Source organism: Suncus etruscus, chromosome 16 (assembly GCF_024139225.1).
Source record: "Suncus etruscus isolate mSunEtr1 chromosome 16, mSunEtr1.pri.cur, whole genome shotgun sequence".
NCBI classification, from domain to species: Eukaryota; Metazoa; Chordata; class Mammalia; order Eulipotyphla; family Soricidae; genus Suncus; species Suncus etruscus.
The window spans coordinates 20376833-20390818 of record NC_064863.1 but is presented as its reverse complement, the minus strand read 5'-3'; the positions used below and the strand labels follow the sequence as shown (position 1 = coordinate 20390818).

Sequence of the window (13986 nt, the reverse complement as noted above, 5' to 3'; positions counted from 1 at the left end):
AGTCTACCAAAGGTAGCAAGAGTCTTTCTTTTAGTGGTGTAGAGACATGACAGGGGAGTAGGATAACTGAGAATAGTAAAACTGGGGACACCTTAAAAATGCAATGTTGGGCCGGAGAGATAGCATGGAGGTAAGGCGTTTGCCTTTCATGCAAAAGGTCATCAGTTCGAATCCCGGCGTCCCATATGGTCCCCCTTGCTTGCCAGGAGCAATTTCTGAGCATGGAGCCAGGAGTAACCCCTGAGCATTGCCGGGTGAGACCCAAAAACCAAAAAAAAAAAAAAAAAAAAAAATGCAATGAGCAGGGCCTAAGCCAATCCTCCACCAAAGCCTTTTTTTCTATTCCATCTCTATTATGGGGCCTGTGGTGACAATCTCAACTTCTTATCAGTTCCAGTCCAGACTCTGTATTCAGTTGTCCTCAAAGTGTTGAGCTATTCACTTGTCCCTAGCACATGGCTAAGTAAATGTTACATATCACTCTTGGTAGGACTTGGGAGATCATTATTGTGTATATTTTCTTTGATGGTACAGGGGAGAGATTCTGCCTTCACCAGTGTCTTCCACATCCATACACAGGCTCAAGTTCTGAAATTGTACAAGGGTTTGTGACTTTTCACTGGGAGAACTTTTCAACCTCTGTATCATCTTATTTTAGATTACTGGCTTAGACTGGTCAGATGGTGGAGGAAACACTTCACTGGAAGCCCACCCAGTTTGCCCTTGGTACTTCCTTTGTTCTATTCATAGTTCCTAGAACCTCTAGGTCAAGTGACTCAGTTACCTTTCACTTCCACTCTTACCTTATAAGAGGAGGTTGGTCTCCACTTGGTTTCTGATGTTTCTTCTCTACTGTGTCACTTCTAGGTAAGTGAATCCTACCATTTCCACTGACCTCAGTGCATTTCTGAAATGTCATTTTTTTCCCTTTTGGCCTTGGACTATCCAGAGACCCTTCACTGAGTTTCTGAGTGATGCCGATGCCTTGCTCACAAGAAAATTTCTTATTGATTTGGTAAATGATGTATCCTCCAAACTCTCCAGGGACATATATTCATCTGTTGGGCTTTCCAACATTTAAGAGACATCTTCTCTCCAGCAGATCTACTTTTAGGAGTCATTTAATGCCCTGTCACATTGCTAAGCACAGCAGTTCTGGCATTTCTGCCTAAGTTTGTATACTGTTGCACCATCACTTTTCTATGCAGTTAGATGATAGTCTGAATGTGCTCAGGATATAGCCTAGAGTTCATTTCTTCCTTTTTTCCTCTTTTTCCTCCTCCTCCTTCTCTTCCTTCTTCTCCTCCTCCTCCTCCTTCTCCTCCTCCTCCTCCTCACTTCCTCCTCCTTCTCCTCCTCCTCCTCCTCCTCCTCCTTCTTCTTCTTCTTCTGTTGTTGTTTTTGGATAGGGCCACATTAGGTGGTGTGCTCAGGCTTACTCCTATTTTTTTCTTTGTTGGGGGAGGCACACCCAGTGGCACTCAGGGGTTTCTCCTGGTTCTGCACTCAGAAATCACTCCTGGCAGGTTCAGGAACCATATGCTATGCCAGGAATTGAACCAGGGTCTGTCCTGTGCTGGCCACATGCAAGGCAAATTTCCTATCACGTTGGCACAGGCTTACTCCTGTCTCTGAACTCAGGAATCATTTCTAGTGCACTCAGGAGACTATATGTGCTACCAGGAAGTGAATTTGCGTTAACCAAGTGCAAAGTAAGAGTCCTACCCACTATACAATGACTCTGGCCTCATAGCCTGTGGTTCTTATTTGAAGGCTAAATCCTGTGTAAAGGGTAATTCCAAATTGACAAATTATCCCATATATAACTTTATTTTATTTTATTTTATTTTATTTTTGGCAGGTTTCTGGGCCAACGATGCTCAGGGTTTATTCTCAGCACTGTGCTCAGGAGTCACACTCAGTGGTGCTCAGGGATCAAACTAAACTTCACTAGACAGATGCTCTAACTCCTGTACTCTCTGGCCCATCTAACTACATTGTGCTGAGAATATGAGATAGCACAGTGGTAGGGCCTTAGCCTTGCATGTTGCCGACCCAGGTTTAATCCCCAATGTTTTAAATGGTCCCCTGAGCCTGCCAGGATTGATTTCTGAGTACAGAGCCAAGAGTATCCCCTGAGCACCACTGGGTGTAGCCCAAAACACCCCCCCCCAAAAAAAAAAACAGAATTGGGGCCAGAGAGAGAGCACAGTGTTAGAGAGTTTGCCTTGCATGTAGCTGAGCCACGACGAACAGGGGTTCAAATCCCGGCATCCCACATATGTTCCCCTGAGCATTCCAGGGACTATTTCTGAGTGCAGAGCCAGGAGCAACCCCTAGTCATTGCCAGGTGTGACTCAAAAAACAACAACAACAACAAAAATAATTGAGCCAGCACCATTCTTCTGGTTCTTGATGGTACCAAGAGGCTAGGGCCTATAGCTTCTTTGGAGTAGGGTTGCTTTCTTTATATTATCAAGCCTCACCTTACTTTGGACTATCACTGGTCAGCAGTGATCCTCAGGGAAGTGGGAGGATACCTTGAAGGAAGTAACTTCTATGGTAGAGGATCCCAGTTCATTTGTTAAATCACTCAATGTCTCTTGGAAATCTACCCTCTTTAAGAGAACAAAAAGAACCCCTCTCAATTGCACCTGAAGTTACTTTTGACCCCTGAATCATATAGCAGTTTATCTCCACATTCACCTGGGCAAGAGTCTGTGTGTGTGTGTGTGTGTGTGTGTGTGTGTGTGTGTGTGTGTGTGTGTGTGTGTGTGTGTGTGTGTGTGTATGTGTGTGGTGGTGGTGGTGGTGGTGGTGGTGGTGCTTTCTAAACCTGAGTAAGAACCATTCATTGTACAGTAGGTGGGGGCTTGCTTTGAAGGCAGCCAAACCAGGTATGTCTCAAGTACCACAATGTGGTCCCCTGGTCCCCTGAACCTGTCAGGAGTGATCCTTGAGGACAGAGTCAGGAGTAAGTCCTGAGCACAAGTAGGTGTGGCCTTTCAAAATAACAAAACAAACAAGAAAATAAATTACCCCCCCCCAAAAAAAACAAACAAACCAGGCCAGAACCATAGCAGGTAAGGCATTTGCTTTAAATGGCCAACCTGGTTTTGATCCTAGGTATCCCAGATGGTCTCCAGAGTTTTTCAGGAGTAATTTCTGAGCACAGAGCTAGGAATAAAGCCTGAGTGCCATTGGATGTGGCCCGAAATTCAAACAAGAACAACAAACTCCCCCAAACTAAAAAGTCCAACCTGATTTAAACCCTGTGCATGTTTCAAATGATATAAATAGCTTTGGTTTCTGTTTGTTTGGATTTGGGGCCACACCCACCTCAGTGCTTGGGTGTTGTTGCTATAGAGATCAGGAGATAACTGGATTGGACCTGATCCCTACATGCCAAGCTCAGCCTGTAGTGTTATTTCCCACTCTCGCCTGGTTGATGTTGATGACATGATTTATGATGGGGGCTGGTTAAGCCAGAAAGGCCAACTGGATTAAAAGGATGAAACTTTGAACCATAGGATCTCAGTCCAACCTCCTGACCTCTAGGGAGCAAGCCGACCTGAAGACTAAACTAAGACTAAATTCAGTCATCAAGCTGAAGACTCAATTAAGACTAAATTCAGTCATGGAGGTCAAGGATTCAATTGACTACTGATGCGTAATGAAACCTTGTGAGAACTTAGGATACTGTGGCTCAGTGGTGCTTGCTGATTTGTGAATAACGGGTAGTGTGTTCTAATTCTAGAAGGAGTGGCACAGAAGTTCTGTGTTGAGGATATTCACAGATCTCACCTCATGTGTGAGATCATGAGATTGGCCCTGGTTGGCACCTTTTGGAATAAACTTACTCTTAAGGATAAGTTTCCTGAGTTCTATGGATCATGTTGGTAGATTTTTGAATCTGAGGGGCTTATAGGAAAGCTTGTGTTCATAGCCAGTTGGTTAGAGGTGCAGATGGCTGGAGGAATCCCCTGAATATGTGGATTGCACCTGGAAAGAGTGGCTTTTTGGGGGGCTCTGCCTTTACTTTGTGGGGTCTGAGTGATTCTGGGAATGACTAGTTGCCAAATCACATGATAATACAGAAATGCCATCTTAAGACCATCAGCTCATTCTATATAGGGCGATCAGAACTTCTGAAGCTCACCATTGTCCCAAGTGAGGGAGTGGGACCAAGTAGTTATACCCCTACAAGATATTTCTGCTGCTTTTGTGCAGCTCTCCCCAGCCACATGAATTTTGAAGAGAGCTGCGTGTTGCTGGCTGCATTTCCCTGGTAAGTCATAGAGCCCCCTGCACTTGGCAAGTATTTTTGTTACTGAGAGAGGGAACCTGGTGATTAAAAGCAATACTAAAGATGCTTTCAAATTTGTAAGCATTTTTCAATAAAAAAGAATTCAAAGAGGGAGATGAGTGTGTTGATATGGCAAATCCTCATGAGTGATGGTATCATTTTCCTATTTAAAGCTTTTTGATGTCTTCGTATTGCTCTTGGGAAGGATGGAGTGTTAACATTCTCAGCAGAACTCTGCTGGCTCTGCCTCAGAAGGCTCCTCCTGAAAGTGTTGGATCATATCTCATGTGTGCATTCATGTTTTCTCTGAGTACAAATTGCACCAGACTTTTTTTTATTTGAAGCACTTTATTGTAAAGCACTCTGATTTACAATACTGTTAATGATAGGGTTTCATGCATACATTCTTACACTATATGCCCTCTGCCAGAGTACCCATACACCTAATTTTTTTGATGTCATGGGGACTTTGCACAGCCTGTTTCCTCTGGCTGCTGTGCTTTCTTCTCTCTGTGTTTAACTGTTCTGGGTTTTGTTTATGTATTGTTAAAAGGCCCCTTTCTAATAGAAGTCTTCTTTATCCAACTTTCTTCATCAATGCCATTTGCTGTGTGTTCTTACAGTATCTTCCCTCTTAATAAGGCTTTTTTGCACTTGTCACAACTGTAAAAACATTTAGCTGTGTGTGTAAGATAATGGAGAACATATGCAATGATAGACTTTATACATAGCCTAGATATGGAGGAGGCTATACCACTAAGGTTTGAGTACTTAAACACTATGATATTTGCATGAGAAGAAATAGCCCCAGGATGCCTTTCCTAGAATGTATTTCATCCTTAAGAAACACAAACTGATAGCAATTTCTGTGTGTAGATGTTTGATGCCAGTCCCTCTCCCTGTAGTAAATCTCACCAAGGCAAGAAACAGGGCTATTTTGTTCTTTCTTCTTTATACCATTCCTGCCCCATACTTGACATGATGGGCAGGTAGGCAGAAACTTTAAGTATTGTCTGAGTTAATAGGAAATGAAGTTGCAGGGATGGAAAATAATGATATTGTGTAGTGGTTAATTCAAATCCTCCAAATACTGACATGTCTCAAGTATTGTGGAAGTAAATTTTTTCTTCATAGACAATAAAGAAATTTTATTTTATTGATTAATATTGAATTGTTCAGTCTAAGGGACCTTCTTGTCAATATTCAAACTCCTAGACAAATAATGGAGAATAAGAATATCTATTTATCAGCAACAACAGAGCAGGCATGGAAGCAAAGAGTATGATAAATCCTAGCATTGTCATTCTGGCCACAATACTTTTTGTGTCAGTATTCTTGCCAGAAAATCAAACCTAACTCCTATCACTAGACCCAAATAGTTTAAAATGTATGCAGGAGTGTCTGGAATCCAGTAAGTGCTTTATCTGTGTTTGCATTATCATTATTATTTACTTATTCTGGGTGGGAGACATCTTGACTTGACATCTGGCGCTGGTTAGCTGCATAAGACATTCCCTTGAAGTGAATAAATTCACATCCTCCAAAGAACAGGCTGCAGGGTTGTCTTGTAGACAGAGAATCAGAGTGAAGGAAATATTGTGGCAACATTTCTAGGAAGCAGTCTGAGGCCTGATAAATGGCTCTTTTTTTTTTTTTTTCCCTATGAACTGTTCAGTCAGAAAATCTCGAAGAGGGGCCAGAGAGAGGAGCACAGCAGTAGAGCATTTGCCTTGCATGCGGCAAACCCGGGAGGGACCTGGTTCGATTCTCGGCATCTCATATGGCTCCCCAACCTGCCAGGGGTAATTTCTGAGTGCAGAGCCAGGAGTGGCCCCTGAGCACCACTGGATGTGGCCCAAGAACCAACTAGTCTATAAATAAATAAAGTTTAAAAAAATCTCAAAGATATCATGACCCAGAACTCTGCCTCTTCTCCCAGGAAGTGTAGATCTCTTGGGTTATTTGGCCTTTGTTTCCCTGACTGTAGATTCTAGAGATCCGTATCCTACAGGAAATTATACTTTTCTTCAGTCATTCATAGTGTAACACAGTTTATTAAGCTACAATTTTCTTATATACATATGTCCAGAAAAAAAGTTGCATAGCCTAGATTTCAGTTTCCTCCATTACCAAGTCTCATTGACATGGATGAGAGTGAGATCCTCTGAGTATGGAACACTTACATGGAACTCTACACTTCCCTCATAATTACTCCAAAAGCTTAGAATACTTAATGCATAGTAGTCTTCAGCTGGAAACCTGTGAGCCTGGGACTGAATTAGTCAGACTGAAATCTGGGTTTTGTTCCTGACTTTGACTTGAAATGGATTTAGTGTAAATCAGGCGATAATTGCAGAGCTCTAGTTTCCTCACAGAAGAGAAAATTGGCTAGAAACTTTTCTCCTGGTTTATAACCCAATTATTATGCATTATATAACTGGAAAAAGTTAATTATTTTGCACCTTTTTGGCTGAAAGTTGGACTGAACAACTTTTGTTCTTGTTTTATTTTCATTTGGAGCCATACCCGGGCAGTGCTCAAAGGGACCATATGGGATGATGGGTATCAAACTCAGGTAGACCTGTGCAAGGCAAAGCATCTTACCCACTGTACTATCTCCCAGGCCCCTGGACTGAGTATCTTACATGTAAACATACTTACTTTCCTAAATATGTACTTTAAGTATAACATTAATTGTTCTTGTTCTTTGTCATGTGTGCCAGCCTCTGTGGCATGAAATGGTACCACATTGTTCTTTTGATTTGCACCTCCCTGATGAAGAAAGATATGGAGCATGTACCTTTTGGTCATCAGTATTTCTTCATTGAGGAAGTATCTGGTCATGATGTCTGGCACACAAAGAACAAGAACTACCAGTGCTGGCAGGGATGAGCAGTTCTGGAAAACAATATGGAGATTCCTCAAAAAGCAAGAAGTTGAGCTCCCATATGATCCAGCGATGCCACTTCTAAGAATATACTCTAGGAACACAAAAACACAATACAAAAATGTCCTCTACACGCCTATGTTCATTGCTGCTCTATTTATAATAGTAAAAATCTGGAAACAACTCAAATGTTTGAGAGCAGATGAGTGGCTAAAGAAACTGTGGCACATATACACAATGCAATACTATGCAACCGTCAGAAAAAATGAAGTCATGAAATTTTATTATCCATGGAAGGACATGGAAACTATTATGTGAGTAAAATGAGTCAGAGGGAGAGAGATTGACACAGAATAGTCTCACTCATCTGTGGGATTTAAGAAAAATAAGAGACAGTATGATAATAATACCCAGAGACAATAGAGATGAGGACTGGGAGGACTGACCCACTGACTTACCACAAAGATTGGTGAGTGGTGTTAGAGAAATAACTACACAAACAACTAGCATGACAATGGTAGTGAGTGAGAGAAATAGAATGCCCATCTGGAAAACAGGCAGGGGTTGGAGAAGAGAGAGATGGGAACATTAATGGTGGGAAGGTTGCACTGGTGAAGGGGGGTGTTCACACCTGGCAGCGCTCAGGGGTTACTCCTGGCTTGATGCTCAGAAATCGCCCCTGGCATGAACAGGGGACCATATGGGATGCCGGGATTCGAACCACCATCCTTCTGCATGAAAGGCAAATGCCTTACCTCCATGCTATCTCTCCGGCCCCTGGTGTTCTTTTTTTTTTTCTTTCCTTTTTTTTAATGACTGAAACCCAACTACAAACATGTTTGTAACGACGGTGCTTAAATAAAGATATGAAAAAGAAATATGTGGCTCCCCATGAGGGATCCATTGGGAAATGTCACGATGTTCGGAGCACTCGATGTCCTGCAGATGAAGGAGGAGGATGTCTTCAAATTCCTTACTGGGGCACTCACTTAGGTGACACTAACCTGGACTTCCAGATGAAACAGGACATCTACAAAAGAAAAAGTGATTTATATCATACATTTGAAGAGAATTTGGGAGAAGCTTCTGCTGGCAGCTCATGCCATTGTTGCCACTGAAAACATAGCTGATGTCAGTGTGATCTCATCAGGAATCCTGGCCAGGGAGCTGTGCTGAAGTTTGCTGCTGCCACTGGAGCCACTCTGATCGCTGGCTGGTTCATGTCTGGAACTTTCATTAAACAAAACCAGGCAGCTTTCCGGAAGCCAAGATTTTTGGTGGTTATTGATCCCAGGGCCAACCACAGCCCCTCACAGAGGCATCTTGTGTTAATTTGCCTACAATTGCTCTGTGTAACACAAACTTTCCTCTGTGCTATATGGACATTGCCATCCCTTGCATTGGAGCTCGATGGATCTTAAGGGAGTTCACTCTGTGGGTCTCAGGTGGTAGATGCTGGCCCAGGAAGTTCCGCAAATATGAGGCACCATCTCATGAGAATATCCATGGAAGGTCATGCCTGATCTCTACTTCTACAGAGATCCTGAGGAGATTGAAAAGGAAGAGCAAGCTGCTGCAGAGAAGGCTATGACCAAGGAGAAATTTCAGGGCAAATGGACTGCTCCAGCCTCTGAATTTGATGCTACTCAGCCTGAGGTTGCAGACAGGTCTGAAGGGTGCAGTGCCCTACTTTAGTAGTTTCCTACTGAAGATTGGGGTGTGAGCTCAGCCTGCCACAGGAGACTAGTCTGCAGCTCCCACTGCACAGGTCACTGAATGGGAAGGAACTACCACTGTATGGTCTTAAGCTATTCTTTCTAGGCTAAAATGGGAATGGAAATCAGGTTGATAAAGGAGTTTCTAAAAGTAAAAAAGAAAGAAAGAAACATGTGGACAAAATAAAAACATGTTGTAAGTTTGGCAGAAACTTACAGAAAAATAATAAGTACTATATTAAAACTGTATTAACTTAAACAATAACATTTTTTGGTGTGTATTTGTTTTTGGCCACACCCAGTGGTACTGGCTGTGCACTCAGGAGTCACTCCTGGAAGGGCTTGGGGACCATATGGGATGCCAGGGATCAGACCCAGGTCAGCCATGTGCAAGGCAAGCACTCTACTTCTTTTGTACAATGGTTCTGCCTTCTTGAATTCCTCTTATTTATTTTCCTTTTTGGGCCACACCCGGTGACACTCAGGTGACACTCTGGCTATGCGCTCAGAAATTGCTCCTGGCTTGGGGGACCATATGAGATGCCTGGGGATTGAACCGTGATCTGTCCTAGGTTAGCATGTGCAAGGCAGACACCCTACCACTTGCGCCACTGCACTGGTCCCTTAATTTATTGTATAAAGACACCATAATTGACAGTAGTTCAAGGTTGATTTTCAGGCATACAATGTCCCAACTCCAATCCTCTCACCAGTGTTAAGTCCCTCCACCAGAGTCCCAAGGTTCTTTCCTACTATCCAGCAATTGAATTTCTGAGTATTTGATTAGATCTTAAGTATGGTTTTCTAGAGCATCCATACAGTCATTTCATAAACTAGACATAATTTGGCTTGGATTGATGCATTTATTTTTCTCTTGTGTATTTCCTCTGGGAATAAATACAATGGAGCAAGCAGACTGTTTTCATGGGGGAAAAAAGACACTAGAGTTATCTTATTTCATCACTTTGCTGCAGGCTGAAGGCTGTGCTCTCAACTTCCATCTTTTAAAAAAAAAAACTAATATCTTTATTTAAGCACCATGATTACAAACATGTTTGTATGTATTTCATGTATGAATTTCAGTCATAAAAAAGTACATACCCTCCCTTCACCACTGCAGTCTTCCCAATGCCTCCATCTTCCTCATCACCCCCTTCCCTTGCCTGTATTCTAGACAGACGTTCAATTTTTCTCACTCACTATCATTGTCATGATGGTTGTTGGTGTAGTTATTTCTCTAACTGCACTCACCACTCTTTGTGGTAAGCTTCATATCATGGGCCAGTCTTTCCAGCCCTCATCTCTATTGTCTCTGGGTATTATTACCATACTGTCTTTTATTTTTCTTAAATCCCACAGATCAGTGAGACTATTCAGTGTCTATGTCTCTCCCTCTTATTTCACTCAGCATAGTAATTTCCATGTCCATCCATGGAACCTCCATTACTTTTGGAGTCCACACTATGGCACCTACTGTGCAGGATCAGTGTAATAATGATGGGAGAAGTTATGGTGGGAGGAGTTAGTGTAATGATTAGGGTAGTTTGTTGTGCACCTGCCTGACCTGATTTTGAAGCCCAGCACTGCATAGTGTCCTAGGAAAATCTCCAGGGGTGATTCCTGAGCACAGGGCCAAGAGTAAGCTGTGAGCACTTCTTGGTAATGCCCCGTACAAGACCAAAAAGGTAGAGTTAGTGTTGTAGAAGTACATAATGAAGTACATCACAAGGCTACATGCTTCCCACATTATCAGAAAGTAAAAATATTTGAGAGGCTGGAGCAATAGCACAGCAGGTAGGGCATTTGCCTTGCATGAGACCATGCTGTTTAAAATCCCCAGCATCACAGCTAGAGGGCATTTGCCTTGCACACAGCCTTCCCATGTTTTTAAGACTCAGGTTTTTATTTTTAGGAAATTGATGAAGCTTGTAAGAGAATAAAGCATGAGGTTGATTTGAGCCCTGAGGTTGGTGACATTAAAATCATTCCATTGTACTCTACACTTTCACCTCAGCAGCAACAACAGTTTTTTGAGTCACCACCTCCAAAGAAACAGAATGGAGCAATTGGAAGAAAGATAGCATCAAAATGTTCTTAAACATTTTATTAATGATGAAAGAATTGTCTATGCTCTCTCAAACATGTGAATTATACAGTGCCTTGTTAGAAAAGATTTTAAAAATAGACTAAAAAATGCATAGTTCGATGGAGTTACTCTTCTGACTTAAACTTTGCATACTGCTTTCCACTCCCCTAAGAATCTCTCCTCAGAGAGATAGGTAGGTTTGGTGATAGTAGAAGCCGAACTGAACTACCAAGACTGGGCTCAGGAAAGGAGGGACTATGACAGGGGTGATAGATGCAAGTGGGCACTAGTGGAGATGTGGTTTTGTAAGGTTATGTGCATGGAAGCCTAGCATTAACAGTATTTTAGTGACCAGAGCAATAGCACAGCGGTAGGTTGTTTGCCTTGCACGCAGCTGAGCTGGGTTCGATTCCCAGCATCCCATATGGTTGGTTTCCTGAGCCTACCAGCAGTGATTTTTGAGCGCAGAGCCTCGAGCCTTGAGCTTGCCGGGTGTGGCCCAAAAACCAAAAATAAAATAAAATAAAATAGAAAGAGAATAGAGAATTAAAAAATAAAGTGGGGAAAAAAGAAGGGGAGAGGGGGCCAGAGAGATAGCATAGAGGTAAGGCATTTGTCTTGCATGCAGAAGGTCGGTGGTTTGAATCCTGGCACCCCATATGGTCCCCTGAGCCTACCAGGAGCGATTACTGAGCATAGAGCCAGCAGTAGAGCCAGTAGTAACTACTGAGTGCTGCTGGGTGTGACCCCAATACAAACAAACAAAAGAAGGGGAGAGAGTTCATTAGCAGTTAGTTCTATTTGTGAAAATTGTTGTATCAGCATTAAAGTCGTTAATACAATAAAAAAATAGAAAGAGAATAGGGAATTAAAAAATAAAGTGGCAAAAAGGAGAGTTCATTAGCAGTTAGTTCTATTTGTAAAAATCGTTGTATCACCAATAAAATCGTTGATACAATAAAAAATAGAGAATTAAAAAATAAAGGGGAGAGATCATTAGTAGTTCGCTCATTTGTGAAAATTATTGCACCCCCAATAAATAAATAAATAAATAAATAAATAAAAAAAGAAAAGAAAAATAATAGTGGGGCCAGAGAAATAGCACAGCGGCGTTGCCTTGCAAGCAGCCGATCTAGCACCTAAGGTGGTTGGTTCGAATCCCAGCGTCCCATATGGGCCCCCCCCTCCCCCCGCCACCCGTGCGTGCCGGGAGCTATTTCTGAGCATAGAGCCAGGAGTAACCCCTGAACGCCGCCGGGTGTGGCCCAACCCCCCCCCAAAAGAATAATAATACTAAAAAAAGAATAAAAAATATTAAAAAAATAAATAAAGGGGCCGGGCGGTGGCGCTAAAGGTAAGGTGCCTGCCTTGCCTGCGCTAGCCTCGGACGGACCACGGTTCGATCCCCCGGCGTCCCATATGGTCCCCCAAGCCAGGAGCGACTTCTGAGCGCATAGCCAGGAGTAACCCCTGAGCGTCACCGGGTGTGGCCCAAAAAAACCAAAACAAAAAAAAAAAAAATAAAAAAAAAAAATAAAAAGTAAGAAATAAAATAAAAAAGAAATAAAAGTAAATAATAATAGAATAATAAATAAAAACGAATAAAATAAAAAATAAATCAAAAGAAAAAATAATAGAATAAAAAAATAAATAAGAATAAATAAAATAAAAATAAATAAAAAGGGGCCCGTAGAGATAGCACAGCGGCGTTTGCCTTGCAAGCAGCCAATCCAGGACCAAAGGTGGTTGGTTCGAATCCCGGTATCCCATATGGTCCCCCGTGCCTGCCAGGAGCTATTTCTGAGCAGACAGCCAGGAGTAACCCCTGAGCACCGCCGAGTGTGGCCCAAAAACCAATAAATAAATAAATAAATAAATAAATAAATAAATGAATGAAAAGAAAATAATAGAATAAATAAAAATAATAATAAATAAAATAAAAATAAATGAAAAGAAAATAATAATAGAAGAATAAAAAATAAGTAAGAATAAATAAAATAAAAATAAATAAAAAGAAAATAGAATAAAAATAAATAAGAATAAATAAAATAGGGGCCGGGCGGTGGCGCTTGAGGTAAGGTGCCTGCCTTGCCTGCGCTAGCCTAGGACGGACCGCGGTTCAATCCCCCGGTGTCCCATATGGTCCCCTAAGAAGCCAGGAGCAACTTCTGAGCGCATAGCCAGGAGTAACCCCTGAGCGTCACCGGGTGTGGCCCAAAAACCAAAAAAAAAAAAAAAAAAAAAAAAAAGAATAAATAAAATAGAAATAAAAAAAAAGAAAAAAAAAATAATAGAAGAATAAATACAAATAAATAAAAAGTAAGAATAAATAAAAAAATAAAGAAAAATAAAATAAAGAAAGAAAGAGAAAAGAAAAAGAAAAAAAAAAGAAAGAGCAGGCCCAGGAGCAGCAGCAGCAACAGGAGAAAGTAGGTGGAGGCAGAAAGGGGGCGTGGCCAGGGGGAGCGGCGGTGGGCGTGGCCTCACCTTCCCGCCCGCCGCGGCCTGCGTGCGTGCGTGCGTACGCGCGTGCGCGCGCAACCGGACGTCGGCACGCCGCGGCAGGAAGCGCGCGCAGGCCCAGGGCCTCTTCGCGCCGCCATTTTAGCTCCGCGCCGCGCCGCGTCCGGAGAGAGAGAGCGAGCGAGCGAGCGAGGGAGAGAGGGAGGCTGAAGCGGTGGCGGGCGGGAGCTGATCGGCCGGCTCCTCCTCCGCTCGTGGTCCTTGGGCTTCTCCCTGCAGCGCCGCGCGTCCCGAGCGAGAGCCAGAGCGAGCGAGCGAGCGCCCGAAGATGTCGAAGCGGCACCGGCTGGACCTGGGGGAGGACTACCCGTCGGGCAAGAAGCGCGCGGGGGCCGAGGGGTGAGCGAGCGGCGGGCGGGCGGGCGGGCGGGCGCGGCTGCTTTTGTTCGCGCGCCGGGCCGGGCCGGGCCGGAATGAACCGGAATGAACCGGCCCGAGGCGCCCGGCACCGACCGCCCGCCCGCCCGAC

The 13986-nt window shown here is 43.2% G+C and overlaps 1 protein-coding gene and 1 pseudogene across 1 annotated transcript in view; both read left to right on the top strand.

Moving 5' to 3' along the window:
* The first annotated feature begins 8111 nt into the window (after nucleotides 1-8111).
* LOC126032346 (40S ribosomal protein SA-like) lies at nucleotides 8112-9000 on the top strand (annotated as a pseudogene).
* Nucleotides 9001-13607: 4607 nt separating this feature from the next.
* Nucleotides 13608-13986, top strand: part of DHX15 (DEAH-box helicase 15) — a 60521-nt gene continuing 60142 nt past the window's right edge. The window contains exon 1 of the mRNA XM_049789995.1: nucleotides 13608-13856. Coding sequence (XP_049645952.1) covers nucleotides 13786-13856 — 71 coding nt within the window. The 5' untranslated portion in view covers nucleotides 13608-13785. The remainder of the gene's footprint in view (nucleotides 13857-13986) is intronic.